Below are 24,384 nucleotides of genomic sequence, written 5' to 3' on the forward strand. Positions count from 1 at the left end.
ATATACATAATAAATATAAAGTACATAAAATATCTCGTTATTTACATCATTATAAGTTGTCTGTGTCGAGCAAAGGAATACGAATAATACTTATCGCAAAATCGATATACGTGTCCACGTGTAGACACATGGTATATATTGTTTATCATCGAAGAAAATCATCTATCTATTATTATTATATTCGTTCGTTCAAATCGTTTTAACAACACGTTACAAGTTCGAGTAAAATACTAGTTTGAATAATAAAGCTCCCGTTTCTTTATGCAATTTTAATTAAACGGAGGATATAACGCCATCAAGAGTCACAGGTATGTAATCATCACACACACTGCACAAGCACAGCATCATATTTCAATTATTACACAATTTATCACACTCTGACGAAGGCAAAATAGTACTTTACCCGTGCTACGTGCTTACAACATACATATTACGTATATATATATCTATGCATTCGAATGTATCCCCTTACATACATAATCCGCTTGGTTACATATCATATATTCGTTTTATATATATATATATATATATGTATAGGCCTACGAAGATTACTTTGATTGTATCTAATTTAGAATTATGCACAGGCCGTAAATTACACATTGAACGTGCGTAACGAGTATATACTATATAATCATCCATTAATTAATTTTCATCAATTAATTCTTCTCTTTTTTTATTTTTTTTCTCGTGTAAAACTCCTCATATTTTTCTCCTCCTTTTTTTTTTTTTTTTTTCTTTTCGTAATTGACAATTAGTTTCATGCGATTAAGTTTTTTTCCTCTTTTTCTCTCTTTTTTTTTTTTTTAAATTTTTCGTTTTTGCTTAATTCGTTCAGTCATTCAAGGTACCCTTGTATACGATATATGTATATATAATGTATATATATATATATATTTATAATATATATATATGTGTGTGTGTGTGTATGTATATACATAACAATATTAAACACTATCAGACGAAGTAGGCACACGCATACCAAAGTATTTACAAATCGCACGCGCGGTTGAACGCGCGAGCAAGAAGTGGACGTTGAGGCTAAACTTCCGGTGTATATAATATGCACATCGAGTATAACATGTACGTTCACGCGCAGAGTACAAGGTTCTCTGTACAAGAATCCTTTAACCCTCGTGGTCGTTCGATGGTTGGGTCATTTTTGACCTATATATACATATACATATATAGGAATCGAGGATAATTGGATAACGAAAATTAGATAAAATTTGAATCTAATTTGGGTCACGTAATTTGATCCAATCATCGTACTTTGGCGTTAATAATACCGGAGGGTTAAAAATGGGGAGAGATCGCAGGTATCTGTAGAACGCAGCAGAAGAGAGGAACGACTATAAAATGAAAAGCAAAAAACCTGAGATTCACGAATACATTCGCTTAAACTTCGAGTTTAATTCGGATCCAAGGATAATAATTCGAACGTCCAGTTTCTCATTTCTCTTGACGTGTCAGTATACAGTGTATGATATACAATTGACCACGATTTATCGCAATTTTATTTTTTTAAAGGTTCGAGTTAATTTATTTATAATAATTATTATTAATATATAAATTATATATTAATATATAAATTATAAATTATTAATAATTTAATTTTGAATCTAAGAATTTTGAAGCATCGAGAATCCTTCATTGAATACCGAAAGTTCTAAAAATTCGAAACTTTGAACGGAAATTAGAAGAATTAAATATTGATTTTTCCTTGGAAGAAAGGAAAAACTGTACATGATAAATATATAAAATGTATAGAGGTAGAAAAGACATTCGAATTTTTATTCTAAGCCATAAATTTCTCCACAACTGATATAATGCATAACGATTACGAGGTTACAGGTTTTTTGGTCTATGAACGAATTGGTCCTTGTACAAAACTACGCAGGGGTAGTTCGACGATAAAAAACTCGATACACGGCTAGAAAATGATTCTAACATGCTTATCGACACGCGAAGAAATCCGCTCAAAGAGTTTGCTCTCTCGCGATAAAAATAATACAACAAGTACAAACATAGAGGTATAATCCCAGCCCAAATTCTAAGCCGGGGCAAAGTTTGAGCATAACCATAGGTTGTTCAAAAATGAGATAAAATAATCCAGCTAATGAATGATCAAATTGTGCGTACAAACATTATATTTAGAAATTTGAAAATTTCAAAAAGAATTAATAATAAAAATTTACAGATTCTGTGAACTGATTTCTTATAACAATAAGAAAAGTATAATAAAAAATAATTCAGGGATTAACGTTATTATTGGAAAATAATTTGCACATTTTGTTTGGAAAAAATATTCCAAACTCCTCGTACACGTTCAGTGTTTAGTATCATTTAAAGAATAAGATTTAACAATCTTTATTAAATCAATTTGGGATAGAAAAATCGAAAAATCGAATCGAATGAATATAGAGATAGAAACGAAAAAATCAATTATCGTCATTAGACTGGTGATAATGGAGGTAGAACAACTTGATCAAGTTTCGAAGAGAAGAAAAGCTATTATACACGAAATTTTACAATTAAAAATTCTAAGATCTTACGATTAATTGGCGACTAAGAATCTCTTTTTCCTCGTTCTTAAATTTATTTCTAGTCGACATATTATTTCGACGCGGTAAAGTCGAAATCATATCAAAATACGCTGAGCAGTAGAGGATAGTAGATCCTTCTACTTGCGATTACACGCGCCAATGCGCATATCGATTACAAATCGTCGTGTATTCTTTTGTTTCTTTTTTCTTTTTTTTTCTATTTATTTTTTATATTTACAATGAAAATACAAAATGGTTTAGCACTCGATAACAATCAGAACGGTGTGTAGTTTTTAATAAAACGTACTAGAAAAAGGAAGTTGCGCGTTATACCGTGTATGTGTGTATATATATAAATACGACGTACAATGTGTATACATATAATTCACGGAAATACTTGTCCCCTATATAAACCTGTTACTCCATTTTTTTTTCTTTCTTTTTTTTCTTAGACAGCATTTTTTTTTTTTTTTTTTTACGATAATATATACGTAACTGAAGCTGATAATTAAGGTTGTCGCGCTATGCTTAACTAACAGTCAGTCCTTCGGCTCGCTCGCTGTTTTTTTCGTCCTTTTTATTTTATTTTATTTCATTTATCTAGAAACTAGTCTAATGTAGCACACATGTCGTTGTTACAACGCGAATAATGATTCTTTTTGTTCATCATGATACGATATGATCATCAATGATAAGAAATTTTATAATAAGAGTAAGTGTAGTGTATTGTATATAGTAAATTGTTTATATAATAGTTAAGAAATTGTGAAAAGGAGATAAAAATTAGAAAAGAAAAAAAAATAATTTGGAAGAAAATATTTATTGTATCATTACGTTAGTATAATAAGCTCGTTCCAATTTTTTAAATTTGATTGAATATTTGAAGTTTTGTTATATTAGGAGCGACTCTTTAATATTCTAAACTTTGAAAATTCGATACTAAAAAATTCAAAGCTTTATAAATTTGAAATTTTAAAAATTCTTGAAAATTTGAGGATTCAAAGCTCTCGAAAATTTCAGAGAGTTCAATGCTCTGAGAAAGCTCGGAGTTTTAAGAATTCAATACTTTGAGAATTCAAAGCTCTCGAAAAATTGAGAGATCAATGCTTTAAAAATTCGAAATTTTAAAAAATTCAAAATTCTGAGACTTTAAAAATTACAAATATATCGTAATTTTGTTTTTAACTAATATATGATACCGAGCATTTCATTCTAATCTTCAAACAGATTGATACTTACGATATTTATTTAATTCCAAATATTTATTTTTAATTATGATAATATTTTAGGATAAAATTAATGTTTAAACTTCGTCGTAGTAATTAATCAATCACGTAGAACGTAAAATAAATAACTCGTCCATATTTATTTCCAATTAATTGGACCACGATTTCAATCATATACCGCAAATGTAAAAAAAAATTCGCGAGAAAATTGTTAACAATTGCGTACAGACATTTTTTTCGCGAAGAAAGAAAATAAATAATGGAGAATAAATTGCATTAAAGCTACAGATATAATAAAAATGGCGGCAGTTGTTGACGCGATTTGTATTCAGAGAAGGTGCTTTTAAGCCGTCAAAGTTTTTAACTTTCAATTCGAGAGTTATTAAACTGGAATAGGAGAGAAAGAAACGAAAAGATTACTTTTGAAAGAAATATGACATCTAACCGATTCACAAACAAAGTGGAAAACTTTCCTTTCGTTTGGATACTTAAAATATAATGGGAAATCAATTTTAAAACGTTATAGCGGAAATTTAAATTGTTTTTAATAATTTCAATTATTTCAACAATACGAAATTATTAATACACACATCAGGAAAATATAAAATTATATATGCTTTTTGAAACATGTAGCTTCTGTTAATTGAGCTTAAAAATGTAAAATATTAAGTCGTTCTTGTTTTAATTAAAATGAATATATAAAATGTAAATAGATTCCTTTTTTAAAATAATTTTTATCTTTTTTTTACATTAAAAAAAAATAATCAAATTCTCGTAAAAATAATTCAAAAAAACTAAAATTTTTAGGAAATAATGGGAATTAGGAAATAAAAACTAATATAAAAATAGTAACAAGCGTTCAAAACGATAGAAAGAAAAATTTCTAAGAAGAAAATTTCATCAACGAGAAGAAATTTCCTTTCTCGCCATAAAAAATGTGTTGCCAATGAAAGTCTAAGTAACAAATCGCATGAACTATGAAGCACGCACAATGTGCTATCCGCCATATTCGCCAGATGTTGTGCGGCGGGAGATTTACGATTGTTTAAAACATTATAAAATTCATCTAATGAAAAATCACTGAAGAACGACTTAGAGAATCTGCAACAAACGAAACCTTTTATCCTAATGGAATATATAAATACTCGACAGGATGGGGAAACAGATTTATAAACCTTTTTTCAGGATCGACAAGCATTGTATCGAGCCATTGCTCTATTCGCCTAACTCAATTTTTTACCATCTTTTACTCTATCTCTATACATCTTTTGAAACTTAATATCCCGTTGTTCGTTTCCAATCGGTTTTCCATTCCTTCCTTCTTTTGTCTCTATTCTCTTCCCCTAGAAACAATGCTGTTTTCTGTTCTATTCAAAATTGAAATAGAATCGATTCTTTTTTACACGTTTCGAAGATAAGAAGAAAAATTTTTTTTTTGTAGGTTTATATGATTTTTTGGAAATTATGAAATTTTTCAAAAATTGGAACGATCTTATTATTCCAATTAACAATCGATTCAAAAGGATTGTTCCAAAAAAAATTTTTATTTGCTTTGTATTTCTATCTTAATATTTTTTTTTTCTTTTAATAATGATACATTCATTATTAGATTCATTATATGATTTCATAGTTTACTTATTATACTTACTTATTATTTTTTACACTTGGCAAATAATTTAGATAGTCTTTCTACGGATACAACAGGACATCGATATTTATTTATAAAGATCTTCAAATGAATTTTCTTATAATAAATCCTGGACCAAAATCTTATATTAAATATAAATACCAAAAAAATACCATCAAAATATTATTTTATCATCAAATTTAACACCGAATGAAAATATTAAATTCTTTGATATATTAAAATAATAATTTACACGATTAAAAATTAATTAAATATTTCCTTGGAAGAAATACAATCGCTACAAAATTCAAAATGAAGAATCGACATGCCGAAAGACTAACTCGTGATGTACTTCTAACACTTTCAAGCGGGTCCAATCTATTCTACGACCCTTTTTTAGAATTTCCATGTGTGGCTTTGGCGTTGGTCCACTTTAGTACATTATTATCACTTTGTTACTATTATTTCTTTTTTTTCCCCCTATTTTTATTACAATTACTTCGTTATTTGTTATTTTATTATCGCGTGCATCGACGATCTATCGAATCGAAAAATTCGAAGCTTTAAAGATCGCCAAGTCGAAATCGAATACGCGTGCAATGAAACGTCAAACGTTTTTTTTTTTTTTTTTTTTTGACGTAGAAATTGTAGCCAGCTTTCACGGCTAATTTCGTTGATTTCTTCTTTTTCTTTTCGCTCACTTCAATCTTTCAATCTTTCGAGAGTGATTGTTGTGCTCTTTTGCTATTGCCGGTGTGAATGTGTGAAGTACACTATCTGTTTATCTAATTGCAACGATTTAGCGTTGTCTGGTTTGTGAGCATGGTATATACCTTAATTTAACGATCGATTATTCTAATTTCGTGTAAGGAAATAGAATAATAATCGCGATAAAGTTGAAGAGAACTTGTACGTGTGCAACTTTGTTTGGGAGGATATTATAAATAAAAATATAACGCCTCGTTCTATTCTTTTTTCATTTTTTCCGAAGATTAATGCATCTCATAATTTTTATAAGAGCTTTTATAAAAGCTGCTGAAATTTTTCTATTGGAACGTAGAATTATTATTATATTAACGTTCATTGTGCGTGTAGACATTCATCGTCTAAAAGAAAAATTTAAGCTTCTTTTTTTTTCTTTTCTTTTTTTCTAAATTAAATTTTGAACTTGACAATTTTCTTACGATATTTTCTATTTCACTTCTCGATTCCTCTCCCGCACGTACAAGTTTTTGAACGAATAAAAATAGTTGGAAGAATCATTTTCCGAACAGATTTTCTTTAACTTAAATCTCGAAATAATAAATCCTCAAACGTTCGTTCGAAGGAATCTGAAAGGATTGCTAAAAGCCATAGAAGGCAAAGGAAGAGATACCCTAGAAATGGTGCTCTATGAAAATACGTGGAAACTCGCGATACTTTCTCACAAAAAGCTCGAAGAAAACGTTGTTCGCTTCTTCGCCCGAGCTTCCATTCATTTTCCTCTTTGAAAAGCTAACCACTCTTTCTTTCTTTCCTTTTTTTTTTCTTTCTTCCTCGCATCGTATGTGATCAGAAAGAATGAGAGGAATCGCGTGTCGAGGCTTCCTAGATCCAGTAATTTTACTTCTAATTTAATATATTTTTGTTGCGTTCATTCTCTAAATTTTTTAAATTACAGAGAAGAGATTTCTCCTATGAAAATGTATTTTTGTAATATAAAAATATTTGAAATATTTTTTTTTATTGAAAAAGATATTATTTTTAAAAAAAAAAAAGAAATTTTAAATCGTAACGTTTAGAATTTTTTTTTTACACATTTGATAATTTAATTAAAATTCTGAACAGAATTTTTATCAGTTGAAAGGAATTTTTTCTATTTTTATCAACGTTTTAATTCTTAATTTTCTTTCTCCGTTTTAATTAAAGTCGATCCATATGTTTCAAATCGAAAGCAATGTTCGGTTTTACCATTTCAATTCGAATTGTATTTTAAAATTTCGACCAATTACTACGTCTAATTTCTTTCCAAGTATTTCTCTATATTCCATTTTGTCATATGAAAATTGGAAAGGAACCTCGTACACGAATTTTCCCTCGCGAGAATCGCATTTCAACCCCTTTAGCCCCTAACTTATATATACCTTCCTACATTATAAGAATCATTTATAAAATCGTACTTGGAAAATTGTTCTTTTTTATTCTAATAACAATGCTGCTGCTACATTTTTAATTTTCTTTAGTTTTTTTAAGTTTTTTTCCACTTTAAATTTCAAATATATCTCAAAATCAGAATTATTCCTATACTATCATAAAAAAATTCGTGGCCAAAGAGTTAATTTTCTTCTTCTATCTAATATTTCTCTTTTTTGATAAAAAATATAGAAAGAGAGAGAGAAAAAAGAAGAAAAAGGGCATCCTCGGCGATACGAGAAATCGATCGAAAGAGAGGAGGAGAAAATTTGTTCGCGGTCATTATCGAGAATTCTGGAACAACGGGACGTTTGCACGTCGAACGCATTATAGCCGAAGAGTTTTGCAATTAAACTTTCCATAGAGCCGACAACCTGGCAAATATTGTTCCTTTCGACATGCGAGCGATACGAGATGAAAGCGCGGCCGTTTTGAAAAGATGAGCGAAGCAGGCCGAGAGATGGAAGAAAATGAATTTCGCATTCTTTTTTTTTTTTTTTTTTTTTTTTTTGCGAAGAAACTTCTCGATAATTTCACGGAGTGACTCGTTTTAATCCATCCTATCTGTGCCACAAACAGTATGATATTTTTCTTCCTTTTCTTTCTTTTTCTTTTTTTTTCATGTCTCGAGAAATGAAAATCGAAATCATGAAGATTTGAAAAGATTAAGATTTTAGAATTTCTCTTCTTTAGAGAAATTCGTAAATGGTAGAAGAGACAGGGTATACTCTTCTTTGAGATTTTTTGTTTATTTTTAACAAAACTACGAATTCTTCCGAGAGAATTTTTTTTTTTCCTCGAATTGATCAAATTTCGAAATATATATTAGAAATTTTCTCGAGATGTTTGAATTCGAGTTTTTTTTTTTAAAGAATTTTTAATATTAAGATGTTTTGCTGGAGAGATCGTGAAGCAGAATTTCAAACCCCTTCAAGTTCAATTATGAGATATTAAAAAATCTCTTAGGCTATTTTCTGTTTACACTTTACGATTATTTCTTTTTTCTTTTTTTGATAGTAATACTTTGAGAGAATTGTGAATGTTTCGAAGCAAATAGTATTTGAAAGTTTCCTAATATTGTTAAAAAAAAAAATGTTAATAATTCCATTTTAATCTATTATAATTTTTTAAGAGCTTCGAGGCAATTCTTCAAAATTCAATAAAATCGATATAAAAAGATCTCCCCTTATTGTTTAAATTAAAAATTATCGTTTTTTATTGATTTACCCTGATATTTTAATAAATCAGCAAACTTTGGTGCCTTCGAAATTTAATAAAAGGGATATAAAAAATCTTCTCGATTTCGTGCATCCATTAATCGAGTATTTGGCCATTTATCAAAATCTCAAATTGAAAGTTTCATATGGAGGCAGAAGGAGGATGCCAATTATACCGTCATCTAATAAAGAATCCATCGGCCATTTTAGAAGAATCATAAGCAAATTGGAAATTTCCTTGCCTCGATTCGATTTTTCTCCAATGAAAATTCTAATAACCATCCCCCTCCTCCCTCCTTCCATCCCATCTTTCCCCTTCGCAGCTCGATCTTACCCAATGTACATAACTTTCCACAGTGTGCACGTGAATTTATGTAAATTTGTCTACTATATTGTCTATTATTAAAACGGGACACTCTGTGCACGCGTTACATCTGAATCGAAAAAATCGCTTAAATTTTAATACGTCTCTATAAAATTGTACATTCATTCGTCTCGTGATTATTACCTATTATTACACGAATAATATCGAATAAGTAATATCGATTCGTGTTTCGATTCGTTCTCTTTTTTTTTTTTTTTTTTTATAAAAACGGGCAGAAAAAATCGCACTTTCGCGATACAGTATTCAACAATCGTTTAAAAAGGATTCAAATGTTTCTCGCGTTTTTCGTTCACGTTTGTTCTTTGATACCATTCTCTTAACCATTTTATACGATGTATTTTTGGTTGGATTAGCCAATGTATTATTCGGGTTTGAAGAAAGAAATTATTTGAGTTGGAACGAATTAAATTTTTTGAGAATTAACTATTTGAAAAATAAACTAAAGATCAAAGAAGATTAATTGTTTGTAACAGAGAAATATAATTTTTCACACTCCATGAGTGTGGAATGGATTTAGAGTGCAAGTTTTATCGCTGTTCTAGAAAGAATTTTCTAAAAAAAATCTTTAAAAAGGATTTTAAAGTAAAAAGTAAAAACTTGTTAATAAATTCGAAGGGGAAAAAAAATTGAAATTTCATTTATCCATTTGGAGTATTAAAATTTGGAAAAATTAACGAAATTATAGAGAAATTTCTCATATAAAATGAAATATTATTGTAAATTGAACAAAAGTGAATTTCATTACACAGTCGAACTCCATTTATCCAAAACTCTATTCATTCAACTTCCTCGACTAAGTGATGAACTCCTGCCAATTAAATTATCTAACGTGAACTTCTTGTTATTTGAATTAAAAATAAGGAACTTCTATTTCCAACTAATTTAAATAAATAGAATTCTAATTCAACTGATAAATAGAATAAATAATAGCAAAAGCAATATTAGAATATTGCGTTTATAAAAATACATTAATTTACTACAACCATATCCATTTATTTAATTTCGAAGTCGTTTAAACATCATATTATATAAATATCGTAAAACAAATTTTCCCAAGATTTCTAAATTCTAAATTCGAGGTATTGAGTGTTCAAGTTCCTTTAATTACATAATTTCATCCGATTGAGATTACATCAGAATGAAAAAATCTCATTTTTCACTCTTAGTCCTATCTTCAGATAACAAAAGCTCAACTTGAGAATTCGCTTATTGACAAGAAAAAAACTTGGTCGAACGGAGTTCTATTGTGCTCTCAGAAATCTTCCCATTCCTAAAAACTAAATCAACCAAACATAGAAATCATCGAAAGCATAGCCAACCCAACCCAACCCAATCTTTCCCTCCACCTCTCATTCTCATTTCCAATTCCAAAATTCGCGCGAAATTTCAAAATCTCGAACCCTCGAGATCCCGTGGAACAAAACAAAGGGGCGATGACACTCTGTGTCCGCGTCGCGGCTCACGATGATCAACGATGAATCATCGCGAATCATAATCGAGAGGTACGCGAGAGATTGGAGGAAAATGGCGGGGCGCTCGGCCGCTTTGACAGCAAGGCGGCCAACGTTGACTCGAAAAAAGTTCCCAGATTGCGATTTCACGCGGGAGGGAGAGACAGACGCGGAGGCCGCGCCCCTGCAATTCATAACGTAGGGCAGTTAACGAGCCTGGAAAAATCAAATTTTTTAGCTCAAAATTTCCGAGTAAATGTCGCTTCGAGCGTTTTTAACCTCGTTCAAAAAATCTTCGAACAATATTTTGCTTCGTAATCGATTTTTATGTATATATATATTTATAGATTTTTCGACGATGTAACTTTATCCTTAACTCGGATCGTTTAAAATTTTGCCCATCCCTGCCTCTGAACAGTGGGAGGCGAACGGCTCGAATATGGAACTTCCGGACAAAGCGATGAATCACGACGCAAGGCCCGCCCTCCACCGCGGGATTTCCGCTTTCAGGACCTCGGTAACCGATATATATTTTTTTCTTTGGACACCGTTTTAACGGCGCCGTTGCTCGAGAGCCATTGGGCGAGGACGTTTTCAGATGCCTCGTCGCCGTTTGCTCTTGGTTTACTTTGGAAGATTTATTTGTGTGTATGTTTGTGTGTGTGTGTGTGTGTATAGTGTCTTTTCTATCCTTCAATCGATCACTTTTCCTTTCTTCTTCGGGTGCTCGATCGCTTGGATCGGTATACGGAATTTGGTTTGAATAGGTGGGGCGGTTAAGGAATGATTCAGACATCGATTAGTTGTAGATATAACGAGATTACGATAAATTTTTAGTTGCATCAAGTTTGATATTGATCGTAAGGTGTTACCTATATAGAGAAAATAGGATGGAAAATATGAATCGGTTATTAAATTTTAATTCAATCCGTTTGGCGATTTGGATTGGTTTATGGGAGATTTAAATTAGTAAGAGTTTGATTTGATGGTAATTTGACGATGTTGAATTTTAGATGGAAGTAATGTAGTCTGATGATCTGTGATTCGATCGACGTAATCTTGGTATTAATTCGACACACTGTGAGTCTTGATTTAATACATCTAAATTTCAAGATAAATGTGCGATTTGATAGAAGATTAATATGTAATTGGTATGATATTATATACACTTTCGATGGTTTGAAATTACATCTTAATTTGAAGATGAAATTTTCAGGTGAACTTTACTTATGAATTAGTATGTTCTTTGTCAATATAATAAACGAGAATGTTGTTAATATACATATAAATCTTGATATTTACATATTAAATGATATAATAAAAGTAATTTCGATAATGAGTGTAAAAAAACTTATTATGATTTCAATATATGGAGCTCTTTACTTTAAGTATTCCATTTAGTTCATATTAGTGTAATGTATAATTTAATTATTGAAATATGGAGGGAAAATTACAACTAGATTAAAGGATAAACATAGACAAATCTGATGATCTACGAGCCTAGTATCGTCAATAGATTAACATACCTTTGATGATGAATATCTTGTGTATGATATAATACATATATATATAATATACATTCGAAAAAGCGTCAATAATTACACGCTACTAATAATTTCAATTTAATATTAAATTAATTGATTCAATATTAAAAATCTGCGCTCTAGAATTAATAAACGATAGGTTTTCAAAATTATTATTCGTTTCGAAATCAGATTTCTCGTGGAAAGGAACGCTAGTTCTAAAACTTTTTTTTTTTTTTTTTGCGAAAAAAATTAACTCGTACGCTCTGTCCGCGTTCTAAAGTGCGACTAAAGTGTTTGCCAAACTGATTTACGACGTTTGCATATACGAGTGAAGCGTTATCGCTGGTTGACAAGTTCTCCAAGTTCGCTTACACGCGAACAGGAAACTCTCACCACGGGGATTATTTTATCTGCTAACGTGGTTGCAAAAAGTGTGGCCGCATAGTCACATAGTAGCACTAATCGTGAAAGTTTCTCGGTCAATATCAGGATGCATACTGTGATGACAGTGAATCGAAGCGTCAAAACTAACAGTGAAATTAATCTTTGCGATCCTTGATGCTATAAATATATAGTATTTTGTTCATGCAAATTAAAATTTGTGAAAAAAAAATAATCAGTTTTCTTCGAAGAGAAATATAAATTAGAATATTATAAATTATATAATTAAATTAAATTGAGTTATGTTTTACGTGAAATTTATCATCTTCGTTTTTTAATTCAATCAAAAGATCCCTCCTCTCCAAAAAATGCAATTTTGGATTGAAAATTTCGCAATATAAATACATATTTAATTAATTTCATTCGAGTTTCGAGTTTCATTCCATGATTTACAAAATTTATACGTTTAATACAAGTTACTGGCTTCCGGGCAACCGTTATATTGAAATTTCATCGTTTCCGGATTGCAATATTCTGGGAAATGAACGTGGGGAAAATATCAGAGGGATAAATTACTTTTCTCCCTCTGATGCACGAGTTTTTCGCGGTGATCTAATCGACGTAAATGAAAAACTCGATTACCCGAGTTTACCTTGAGCTATGGCTCGGCCAAAAAAAAAAATAAAAAAAAAATAAAAAAATACACAGGAGCACACTTCCGATTCTAGATTCGTAAAATCGTGAACGAAGAAATTAAATTCATAGGTCTGATATAACGAAATCACGCGGTAATAACCGCGTTTCGCGAGATTTCATCTCACGAAATATTTCGTCCATCTCGAAAACGGACGGAATATTTGTTTTTCTGCGCTTTAGGAATTTATTAAGAAAAAAATATGTCGAGTTAAATATCAAACTAAAATTGTTTCAAAGAGAATTATTTAACTTTTGTATTTGTTAATTTTGTAAAAGATTTGTAAGGGATCATTGATTTTCGAATTTTTAATTTAAAATTAACAGTGCATATAAATTATTAATCGTGCTTTTTTTTTATATTAGAATTAGGAAAATAAATTGAATTGTAAGTCTATGGATAGTCGTGTGAGATAATTAACTCTTGAGATGAAGGAAATTTGGAAGATTATAATAGTAATATGAATATATTAAGTAATTAATACTGAATTGATATCATTACAAGTGACTGGAGTTGAATAATACTTTTATTAATACAGAGACTCTAAAATTATATAATTTGATCGAAATGATATTGATTGAGATTTTTTAAATTTAATATAGATTTCAAATTTCGTTCGTATTGACTTTAAAACGGGAAATTAAGTGATGAAATTTCGTTTCTGCTTTATCTTTTATATTTCAAAGATAGTAGAGACGGGTTTAAAAAGAAAGAGGCGAGGATAAAAATAAAAAGAAAGAATGAAAGAAAGCTTTTTTTTCCTCTTCGTATATGGTCAGCGATCCGAAATTAAATCAGTCGATCGATAGAAAGATGCACAAAGTGGAATAAAAAAACTCAGTCAAACCAAATTAGTAGACAAAAAAAAAAATATCTTAACCTGCAATCTAACAATAAAAATTATCTTAAATAAAACAATTAAATTGCAAAATTATAATTTTATCTTTTGAGCAAAGTTCAAACAACTCAATACTTTAAACAATTTTAAAAATTCAATAGACAAAATTTAACAGACTCAAAAAAAAAAAAACTTTACAATAATACAATTGTATAACATACGCGAAAATATTTTATTATCCTTTCAAAAATCTACTTCTCTATTTAACTTGTCCATTTAACTTTTATAAAAATCTACTCGATCCCTCAATTTAATTATTCCCGCGCGAGCCATCTTAAAACCGTGTTGCTCGAAATGCCGCAACACCATAAATCTGGTCGATCGAAGTTCCAGAGGTGGGACCATGGTGACGCAGGTGCACGAATGTGTGCCACGATTAATTCGCCACCGCGTGCATAATTCGAAGACACACGGCGGCGCGACGACCGATCGAAGATCGAGTTTCAAACGCGAGCAAACCAATACACACGTTGCACTTGCGTAAATTACGGCCGATACAGGGCCGCGAAAGCGACAAAGCAGCCATCCACCTCCATTGCGAACGGTATTCCAAAGCTTTGGCGTTCCCTTCCACGGTTATTAAATTCCTGCTCTACACGATGCAAAATTAACGGAGACGGAATTAACCCCGTAAATTTTTATCCCGAAATAAAACGTGTTTTCCGTGTTTGAAAATTGAATTTTCTTCTTTTTTTTTTCTTTTCCTTTTTCTTTTTTGCTTTTGGTTTGGAATTTGCTTTTCGTCGAGGTCAAAGGGGGCCGAGACGATTTTTCGATGGAATTTTTTGGATGAATGAAGTTTCTTTTTTTTTTTTAATCGCGATGATTAATATTTTAATGGATGATGGAAATTTTATTATTGATTATTGATTATTGTTAATATTCGAGGTTAGGCTTTCGATTGTGTTTGTATATTTGTGTGTTTATAGCTTTGGTGTAATTTTACAAGTGTGGAAAGATAACGTGTAAGTTTGGTGGAATATTTTTTTACGATAAAATTACTGAATATTTGAATAAAATGGATAAATTAATTAGAGGGACGATGCTTCGGATGTTTGATTTTGATTTTGAAATGATGGAGAATATGTGTTTCGATGATAAAAACGATAATGGAGAAATGTGGAAACATTTGATGGAATATTTTTATGATTATTATTATATTATGATTTTGGAAATATTTATCGTATTTGATACGATGGATATCATTTTTTTGATGTTGTTTTTTAAGAGAGATTCGCAAAATGGGTGAAGTGGAAAGTTTAAAATAAATATGATAAATAATATTGTTTTGCGTAGCTTCTTGTTACAATTTGTTGAACGTGATTGAAAGAAAAAAAAAACGTTTAAATAAATGAAAATACATCATGCACGGAATTTATACGGATACAAACTTAATAATTGTTTTATTCACGAAATTGGTGACAATTTTTTCGTTGAAATTTTTATTTTATAACAATCAGGATTGTAGAAATACTCGAATGTTGATAATTGGGAATTGTAACAAATACACATCAAAGATTTAAAAATGAATTTGAAATAGAGCAACTTAATTTTGAGTAATTTTTCAAATTAATTTTAATAGTTATTTTTTTTTTAACTTATTAATTCTTTGAATAATTAATATATAAATTAACATCAATTTCGAATGAATCCAAAATGTCGATCTATTCTCTCAAAATTATTATATCAATTTACCCTCGATCAATTAAACAAAATTCAAAATTATCAAGCAATGATATCACTATTATCATGTTTTCTAAATTATTTTGAACATTTCGAACTAACATATACACATGCATCATTGTCATATCCATATATTTCAATTTACTCATTTCTTTTTTATATCCAATTATATCCTCTCTTCAAAATTAATCAGCAATAATTCATTTGAAAATCTTGAAGCAAATTATCACAATCCCAGAGAACGTTCGAGCATTCATTGCGGTTTCACACCGAGACAGAACAGAGAATCTTCTCCTCTTCGAGGAACCATGAAACGATCTCGTTTACCCTCGCGTGGGCCATTTCGTACAATTTGCGACGAGAGTGGCGCAAATAAAGTTCGAGAGGCCCGCCCGTATAAAGCCTCGTATAGCGAGTGGTTTTATCCGCCGCCATTAAAGTTTGGCCCACAAGGGTCTGTAAATTATCTGGACGGTGATTAAGACGAAGAAGTAAATCGTGTATGACGTATATATACCCTTCCCTATTTCTCTACAAAGATATCTGAAAAATCGATCGACAAGGCTCGAGTGGTCAATTCCTAAGCTGATTTCGAGCAATCTTTTCCTTTTCGAAAATTCTCTTTTCGATTTCGTTTAATGAATTATTAACGAAAAAACGCGTGGAGTTGTCGTCGCACCGCAATGGTAGTGTTGGGTATAACCCACCAACGAGTCGCTCGAACAAATAAATGGAAATAATATATTTTCGATGTTTATTTAATTAGTTTGTGCACAATTCGATATTAACTGTACTTGATATATATATATATATATATATATATATATATATATTGTTTAGATTTATTATATTATATGTTCGAGCATGGTACATACTCAACATTATAAATTTTTCGTTAATATATCTTTTCAATAAAGCAATGAACGAGCGAATTTTCGCAAAGGAAAAATTTACTTGAAATCGAATTTACCCCAGAAATGGAATAATCAATTTAAATTTTGTTGATCGACTTTCAGAACGATCTGTGATAGAGTTCAGCAGGTTTCTGTCTCGATGGACCTAGCCTGACGTCAATATCTAAACCCATCAAGCCAGGCACTAAATGAAATTATTAACCCATTTTGGGAATTCCGCTAATTACAAGGCCTCGTGAACGATCTCTGTACATCATCCACGATCACGTAGTGGTCGGATCGATACCGAAAGTGACGCTACGAACGATTCGATGTTAAAATATTCAATACGATGTTTCGATCCGTGTCAAAGTTTTAAGTACCTCTCCTATCATTTCCCCTAAACCCAATATCACGAATGATTTCGATATTTACCCGTTCGATATTTTAACTTTCATTTCACGATACCGAAAGCAGATACCGATATTCGAATACGAAGAAAGAATTGGTTGCGCCAATAAATTCGTATTTGAATCTTCGTAAAATATCTTCGATAAATATCTTCGAGGTGTGTCGAACAATTTGTCCAGTTCGAATATTTATTTATAGTATTTATATATCGAAATTTATATCGGTATCGATCACGATTATCAACGCGCTATCACGCGAGAGCATTAATTCCGTACACTGTGCGCGATCGAGGATCGTTAATATGGCGACAACGTGTATCGTATATATCCATATAATTGGTAAACTGATTAATGGCGATGATCGAGCGTTAATGGTGTTATGGGTATGATAAGATAGAGGCCGATCGATTTTCCATCGAATCGGAAATGTGAAGATTTGATGCGTGGATGCGAATAAAAAAGTATATTTTTCTAAAAAGATGTTTGCCACAGTTTGATATAGAATTCTCTCGTATCTTTAATGAATGACGTGTATAAAATTGATGGACTAATACAATTCCCTATTTTAATTTAACTTCTTTTGCCGTACGATTTAATTGCGTAATCAGATATCGAAGATATTCGAATTACGATACGGAAAAAGGCAAGAAGTTAAATTCGAGTTAATCGTTTCCTGAATGTTGTTAAAAAAAAGAAATTATCTTCTATTCGATGCACCCCCCACCTGATCCAATATCTTGCCAATAACGACGATGCCAATTTCCGCATTTTGAAGACGGAACTTCTTACGATTTAATTACAATAATTTATGCAATTATTAGACATCGAAGAATTCGAATTATGATTTAATCGTACCATTACTTTTAAGAAAATTACCTCATTCATCCGACCAATATATCCAATAATCTTGCGATTTCGATTCCGAATCGAAGACGGAGAAAAGAACCTCGACCTCGAACCTCTTTCCCCTTAAATTCCACCTCTTACCATACCCATAAGAACACTTGGTTAGAACCACCCTTTACCCTTCACCAAACTCCCTTAAATATCTCCCTCCCCCCTAAAAAACATCCCTTTCAAAAATCCAATTTCTCGACGTAATTAGACCTCGAATTATCTCAAGCGAAAAGCCGAAGAGTCGAATTCTAATCCGCGAGAATCCTTCCAACCGGAAGTCCGCGGAACCACGCCCGAATATAGTCATCCAATCCCCGGATCGGGTTAACGAGCGAATTAACAATTCACGGATGAGGGAGGAGGAAATTGTTGTGCGCGTGGTTTGGATTCGAGCGCAGTTCCAATCCCCCTAATCGCCCTATTTCCTTTCGGTTTTCCCTCGCTTTGTCAAAAGCGAGCATCTCGACGCGCATCATCCACGTCCATCCATAAAAAAAAAGAAGAGAAGAGAGAGAGAGAGAGAGAGAGAAAAGACGTTATTATTATAATCCGTTTTGGCACGTGGATACGTCGATATTTCGATGAACCTTTTGGATTTCCGGTCGGTTGGATTGGACGTTTATCGAGGACCGCGACGATATCGAGAGAGAGAGAGAGAGAGAGGCTATATTCGAATATATGGCGGTCTGCCTCGATGGAAGAGAGATGGTGATGGTGGTTTTCTTTTCCTTTTCCTTTTTCTTCTTTCTCCTCTCTTTCGTTTCTTTAAGGTGACGCGGATCACACGGGTGGTAGCATGGTGTGGTTGTCGTTGATGTCGAGCAACGGACGCCTGTTCTGTTGGACAAAGTCCTGGAAGATCCTGTAGGAGGGCCCGCGTACTAGTTGTTATCGCCTGGACGAACGGAAGTCTGCACTAGGCTATGCCAGAGTGACCACTCCTTCCGGCTCCGGGGACCAACAGTTGTCGGACAGCCAACAACCGACCACCACCGTCACGAAACCGATCAGCAGTGCTAAGAAGATGTATACCTCCGCCTTTCCTAGGGAATCTGTGTAAGGGAGGAAGGGAAAGGGGAGAGAGCGAACGAGTTTTCACACACACAGTTTTCGTTTCGGATGAAAGATTGTGTCTCGATGAATAAGGTGTCAACAAGGTTGCTCGTGAAAGATTATCGTGAAGAGTCGATTTTTGGGGATCGAGATAAATTGGCATGCAAAAATATCGATTGAGGCCTTAACTTTGTGGAGTTGGAAGTAAAATAACTTCATCTTAGAATCATTAGAATCTATGTGTACATTTTTCGTTTCTATGTAAAACTGTTTATAATTTAAATAAACAGTTTAATTTTTGTAGAAACTTTTATGTTTTCGTTTATTTTTACTTAATAGATTGTCTAAAAAGATTCTAGTGATTAAAATGAATACGAAAGTTATACAGGTATTCAAAAATATTAATCGAGACTTATTTATTAAGTTGTAAGTAGAGATACGAATTTAAGTTTAGATGAAGCAAAATATAGATATTTATCTCATTTTGTTTGACTAGAAACATAAATTGCTCGTAACTTGATAAATAAGACTCAAAAGATATCTTTGTAATCTCAATTCTTATATTTGTTTCAGCCTCTACTCGATCGAATCTTCAAAGCTATTTCACGAATATGTTAACACCTTACACATAGAAACGATACCAAATATGGAAAAACATGAATGGAAGCGTGCATGGCATGCCGACATGCTCTTTGTAAAAGAAAACGATCGAGGCACAAGATGTGATTATGTACAAAGTAAGAAAAATGAGAAGAATGACGTGGATAAATTATGGCAGTGGTCACTCGAATTTTCATGTGATGATTTATGGATACTCGTGGAAAGGTTTACGTGGATTTGAACTTACGTGGAAGTTTAGATTAAATTTTAATCGATTTATGAATTGATGAGATTTTCATGTGACAATTTCTCCATTGAATTTTATTTTCTTTCGAATTATTGAGTCATTCTAAAAGTTTCTATATTATCTTATATATGAAAAATTGGATATTAAAATTTGTAACTTTTTCTACGAATTTTTATTTTTTTATCATATTATATTATTAAATGCATATTACGCATACGTTTTATATCTCGTGTTATTTAACGTGTTAGTTTTAAGTAATAAGAATGAATTTTATTTTATTTCTGGCATTTCCTCTGCTTGAAAGAGATTATTGATTTTTGTGGATCATATTCGAATGAGCAAACGAATGAATGGAAAATATAGTAAATACAATATGAAAATTCCATCAATTGAATATTGAATTTCTATCTCGTTCTACATGTTTTTCTTCAATCGATTTACATTTGTGCTGCTCGCTTGAATATTTCTTTGCATTTAAAAATATGAAAAACGTTCTTCGACGGTTTATATTTTTTAGAAACTTAAATTTGCATATTAAATTAAAATGTTTTTGAAATATGTTTGCAAAGATGAAATATCAAAGATTATGGAAATATTTTAAAATGTCCGTATCGAATTGTGAATTATGTTTATCCAATTTTCAGGATGACTTAATAATTCTTAGAAGTTATATTTTATTTTTATCACGAGACTTAAAATCGAAATTATGAAACCTTGTATGTGCAAGGCAAATTTTTTATCCATGACAATGGAAAAAAATTGAAAAACAAATCGAGATCACAATATCTAAAAATCTAATTATAAAACAGAAAGCGATTTCCAATTTAATAAACAACACGCTTCGAAATTGAGAAAAGTCAATAAACAATTTTTTGATGTCCTTTTTTTTTACAATTCGAGAGATTGTGTGAGTGAAACAATACAATTCGATAAACATCGATGACAAATATATTTGTACAGTATTCTGAACAAAAATTCAACACTCAGAAAGCTTTTATCGCGGAAATAAAAACATTTTCAAAAAATTCAATGTTACGAATGACGATTCTATAAATGTTTGCATGTATGCACAATTTGTATTTATGAAATTTTAGTTAAATTCTATTCTATTAAAAAATAGTTAAAAAATTTTTAAAAATTCTTGATTAAATTAATTTAAAAATTTCTTCATATCAGAGATCAATCCAAATATAAAATCTCACAAATAAAAGCACAGCTTTAATGTTTAAATTTAAAAATTACTTTTGACGATTCTCAGATTCTTTCCACGTTCTATTAATGATTCGTCATCTTAAGTGGATGGAAATTTTCAACTTATAATGAAATATTCGTATTCGTCGTTGAAAAACTTAAGGATACATCGACCCATCGAGAAATTTGAAAGTTAAATCAGAATCTAGAGATACGTAAGCGAAAAATACGCGTATTGTTCATTCGTTTCATGAATTTTTCACGTGTTCGTCATTGTACCATCTTCGACGCCAACATCGAACGTTGACACAGAGATTCGAAAAACCGAATCTTTGACTTGATATAATCCTTTTAATCCTCTCGTTTGAATTTTTATCGAATAAAATATGCGACGAATATCGAATAGAAAAAGGAATAGAAATTTCAACGATTTTTTTACGTATCCTCGTTATTGTAAAATTTTTCGAAATCATGGATATGGACGAAATTTGAAATAAACGAGCATAAAATATGTTGGAAGATTTAGTTATTAGTTCAAGAATCGATGTCACGATATATAGATCATGGATAGCTAATTCGAAAGTCGAATTATAAACTCGACAAGTTTTCATAGTAACACGATGAGAAATTGCTTGCTTCGATAAACTACGATACGAAGGTAACACGAACGCGTGAAAGTTATACACGATACTTAACCTATTCGATCTAACATAACGTTTGAAATGGATTTATGATGAATAATTGGTATGTTAATGATTATATAGTGAGTATAGCAAATTTTGTGATACATGCAAAAGTACATGATGAATCAAATGGAAAAATTATTTTGTTTGTGGATAATTTACTTATGTGCAATGGAACAGTATCTATAAATATTTATGAGAAGATTGGATGCAGCAAAAAAGAAAAAAAAAACAAATTAATTTTAGAAGCTGAAAGTAGTCTAAATTAATAATACCTAAATAGATGATTTTCACTAACATGCATTCTATTAATAGACATTCATATAAAATGATTCAAATTAAAGGAAAAATTTCAATATACATTATTCTGAATAAAAAATATATACCAGATAGATTCAATTTCGTTCTTGAATTAAGGAAGATAAAATAAACTATTAAACTATATAAATTTTTTAATTTAAGAAGTAAATCAAAATATAATAGATATAATTCCTATACATGATAATACTCCATCAAAGGCTAAATATTTAAATTCCTCTGTATCTACGTTCATAACAAGAAATATACCATCAAACATATATACTACAATAAAAAGCATAGAAATATCTATTAAATAAATATTAAAAATTTTCATGCACATTTAAAACTTAAATTTCAAGCCATAATATCTAACATTAATAACAACACCCAATCCTTTATAACATCACATGTTTATGCATTCATACTTATTCATCCATATTCTACAAAGCTTACTTAATTTTCCCGCCAAATTTTAAAATAGCCCTATTCCTATTTCCACACCGAAAAGCATAAAAATAAAGGATTTAAAAAAAGAAAAGAAAATACACATTCAAGACACATCAAATTGGCGGAGAAACACGGATCCTTTACCTAGAGGCCCCTTTGACTTCCACAGTCCCTTGATCAGCGTGGGGTCGCCGCGGCGCCAGTCGCGCCACCCTCGGCCCCGACGAGGCAGTCCCGCGGACCAACTTGCGCCACCGCCAGCGGCACCGCCACCAGCCCCGCCACCGGTACTTCCGGTCACACTGAAACCAATCCCACTTCCACCGGCGGCGGCGGTGCCAGAGCCAGAAGCACCGCCGCCAGCGGCGCCGAGAGTGCTCGCGCCACTGCCAGCAGTGCCACCGCCGGGGCCCGGGGTGCTCGGCGATCCAGCCTGCGGCTGTCCATGGCCCCCCGCTCCGCCACCTCCCTGTGGCAACGGCAGTCCCGCCGCTAATATTTTTGTTCATCCGTTCCGAAGCAGCAGCGTGAAAAAGGACATCGAATCGATTGAATTATCATTACGAACGCGATTCACCTTGGCATTGTATCATCGCGTAAGTCGAGGTACGCTGTTTCCGTCGTAGTGTCTCGAATTTTTCTTTGGGGAATTTCTATGAATATGTGACGTCACGCTATCCCTCACTACCACGTTAAATCAGGCAGAGGCACGTCACGTGCCCAGGTTTCCGCCAAAGACAAGCATTGCATCGTGTCACGTGACGTGCATGTGGTCGAGTGGCAGTGGGGATAACGTGATGTCATGGTTTCTCCTTGTCTCCAGAAATTCACCAGAGGGGAATTCAGTTTAGTTAATAACATAGGGCCCGCGTGTGACAACTCTGGTGTAGGGATAAGTTAACACCTTTGCGTCTCGGATATGGAAGAACTTGCTTGAGACAGGTATCGTATGAATAGAAAAAGTGTATGTTTCTTTGACGTAAGTTAAATTATGATATTATATTGTTAGTATGTAATAGTTTTTTGATTCGAGGCAAAGATGTTAAGTAAAGGATTGTGTCATTTATCAAGAATGCATACACCTGACGATTTTAAAATGTTTATTTATATTTGGCAAGTGGGTATGAGTTTAATTTAGTAATAATTTATTTTTCCAAATGGGAGATTTCCAATTATTTAATTATTTTTCAAAAATTGCATTCAAACAATATAATAATATAACATGTTTCAAAATTATTGAAATAGGCAAAAGGATGATACTGCATGGATAGAGAACTTTAATCGGGCACTGACTAAAATTTCAATCCAATGAATGGAGTTCTATTATAATATGCAGTCACATTCATGGCAGAGATTATAGAGTTTTGATTTAATAAAGACAAGTTGTATTCTCGACTAAGTTAATTTAAACTCTAACTTTAGTTTCAATCGTTCAAAGACTAGAGACTGTTACACACAAATTATGTATATCGTTTCGACGAAATTGTACTACCTAAGATGATGAACATTAAATAAGAAATCATAAGACAAAGAGCTAAGTTAATACTTTGTTATATTGTGATAAAAATTATACATTTCAAATCTGAAAATGGAGTGTATATCTCTTTACACATCTTTTAACAATTGTATACATTATGAACAATCAAATTTAAAAAAAAAATAAATTAAAAAAATAAAACTTATCATCATCAAAAAGTTCATAACTTAAATTATGTTAAGTAAGAAAATATTTGATACATTTTTTTCAAATACATTTTACAAAATCATCAGGTGTATATATATATATATTTTAATGAGTTAAAATCAAAGAAGGAAAGTTGTTAATAATAGATAGGATCGTGCTCCTTTAATCACTGCAAG

General features: G+C 31.6%; 1 protein-coding gene across 1 annotated transcript; it reads right to left on the reverse strand.

Annotated features, from left to right (window-relative positions):
* Positions 1-18,560: 18,560 nt before the first annotated feature.
* Positions 18,561-23,328, reverse strand: LOC122716241 (keratin, type I cytoskeletal 10-like). The gene is made up of 3 exons (XM_043939138.1): positions 23,241-23,328; positions 22,669-23,016; positions 18,561-19,055 (listed from the first exon to the last, which is right to left on the reverse strand). Exons 1-3 carry the CDS (start codon positions 23,326-23,328, stop codon positions 18,925-18,927), a joined length of 567 nt encoding a protein of 188 aa, XP_043795073.1. The 3' UTR covers positions 18,561-18,924.
* Positions 23,329-24,384: the final 1,056 nt, after the last annotated feature.

The sequence above is a fragment of the Apis laboriosa genome, unplaced genomic scaffold, assembly GCF_014066325.1.
Source record: "Apis laboriosa isolate Shangri-la unplaced genomic scaffold, ASM1406632v1 scaffold43_cov150, whole genome shotgun sequence".
NCBI lineage: Eukaryota > Metazoa > Arthropoda > Insecta > Hymenoptera > Apidae > Apis > Apis laboriosa.

What these genes read in the sequence shown, in the direction of transcription:
- LOC122716241 (XM_043939138.1), bottom strand. Translation starts at nt 23,328, where the DNA reads ATGACATCACGTTATCCCCACTGCCACTCGACCACATGCACGTCACGT. An exon ending in TTTGGCGGAAACCTGGGCAC is followed by an intron (nt 23,017 to 23,240) that starts GTGACGTGCCTC and finishes CAAAAATATTAG; the next exon opens with CGGCGGGACTGCCGTTGCCA. An exon ending in GAAGTCAAAGGGGCCTCTAG is followed by an intron (nt 19,056 to 22,668) that starts GTAAAGGATCCG and finishes TCCCTTACACAG; the next exon opens with ATTCCCTAGGAAAGGCGGAG.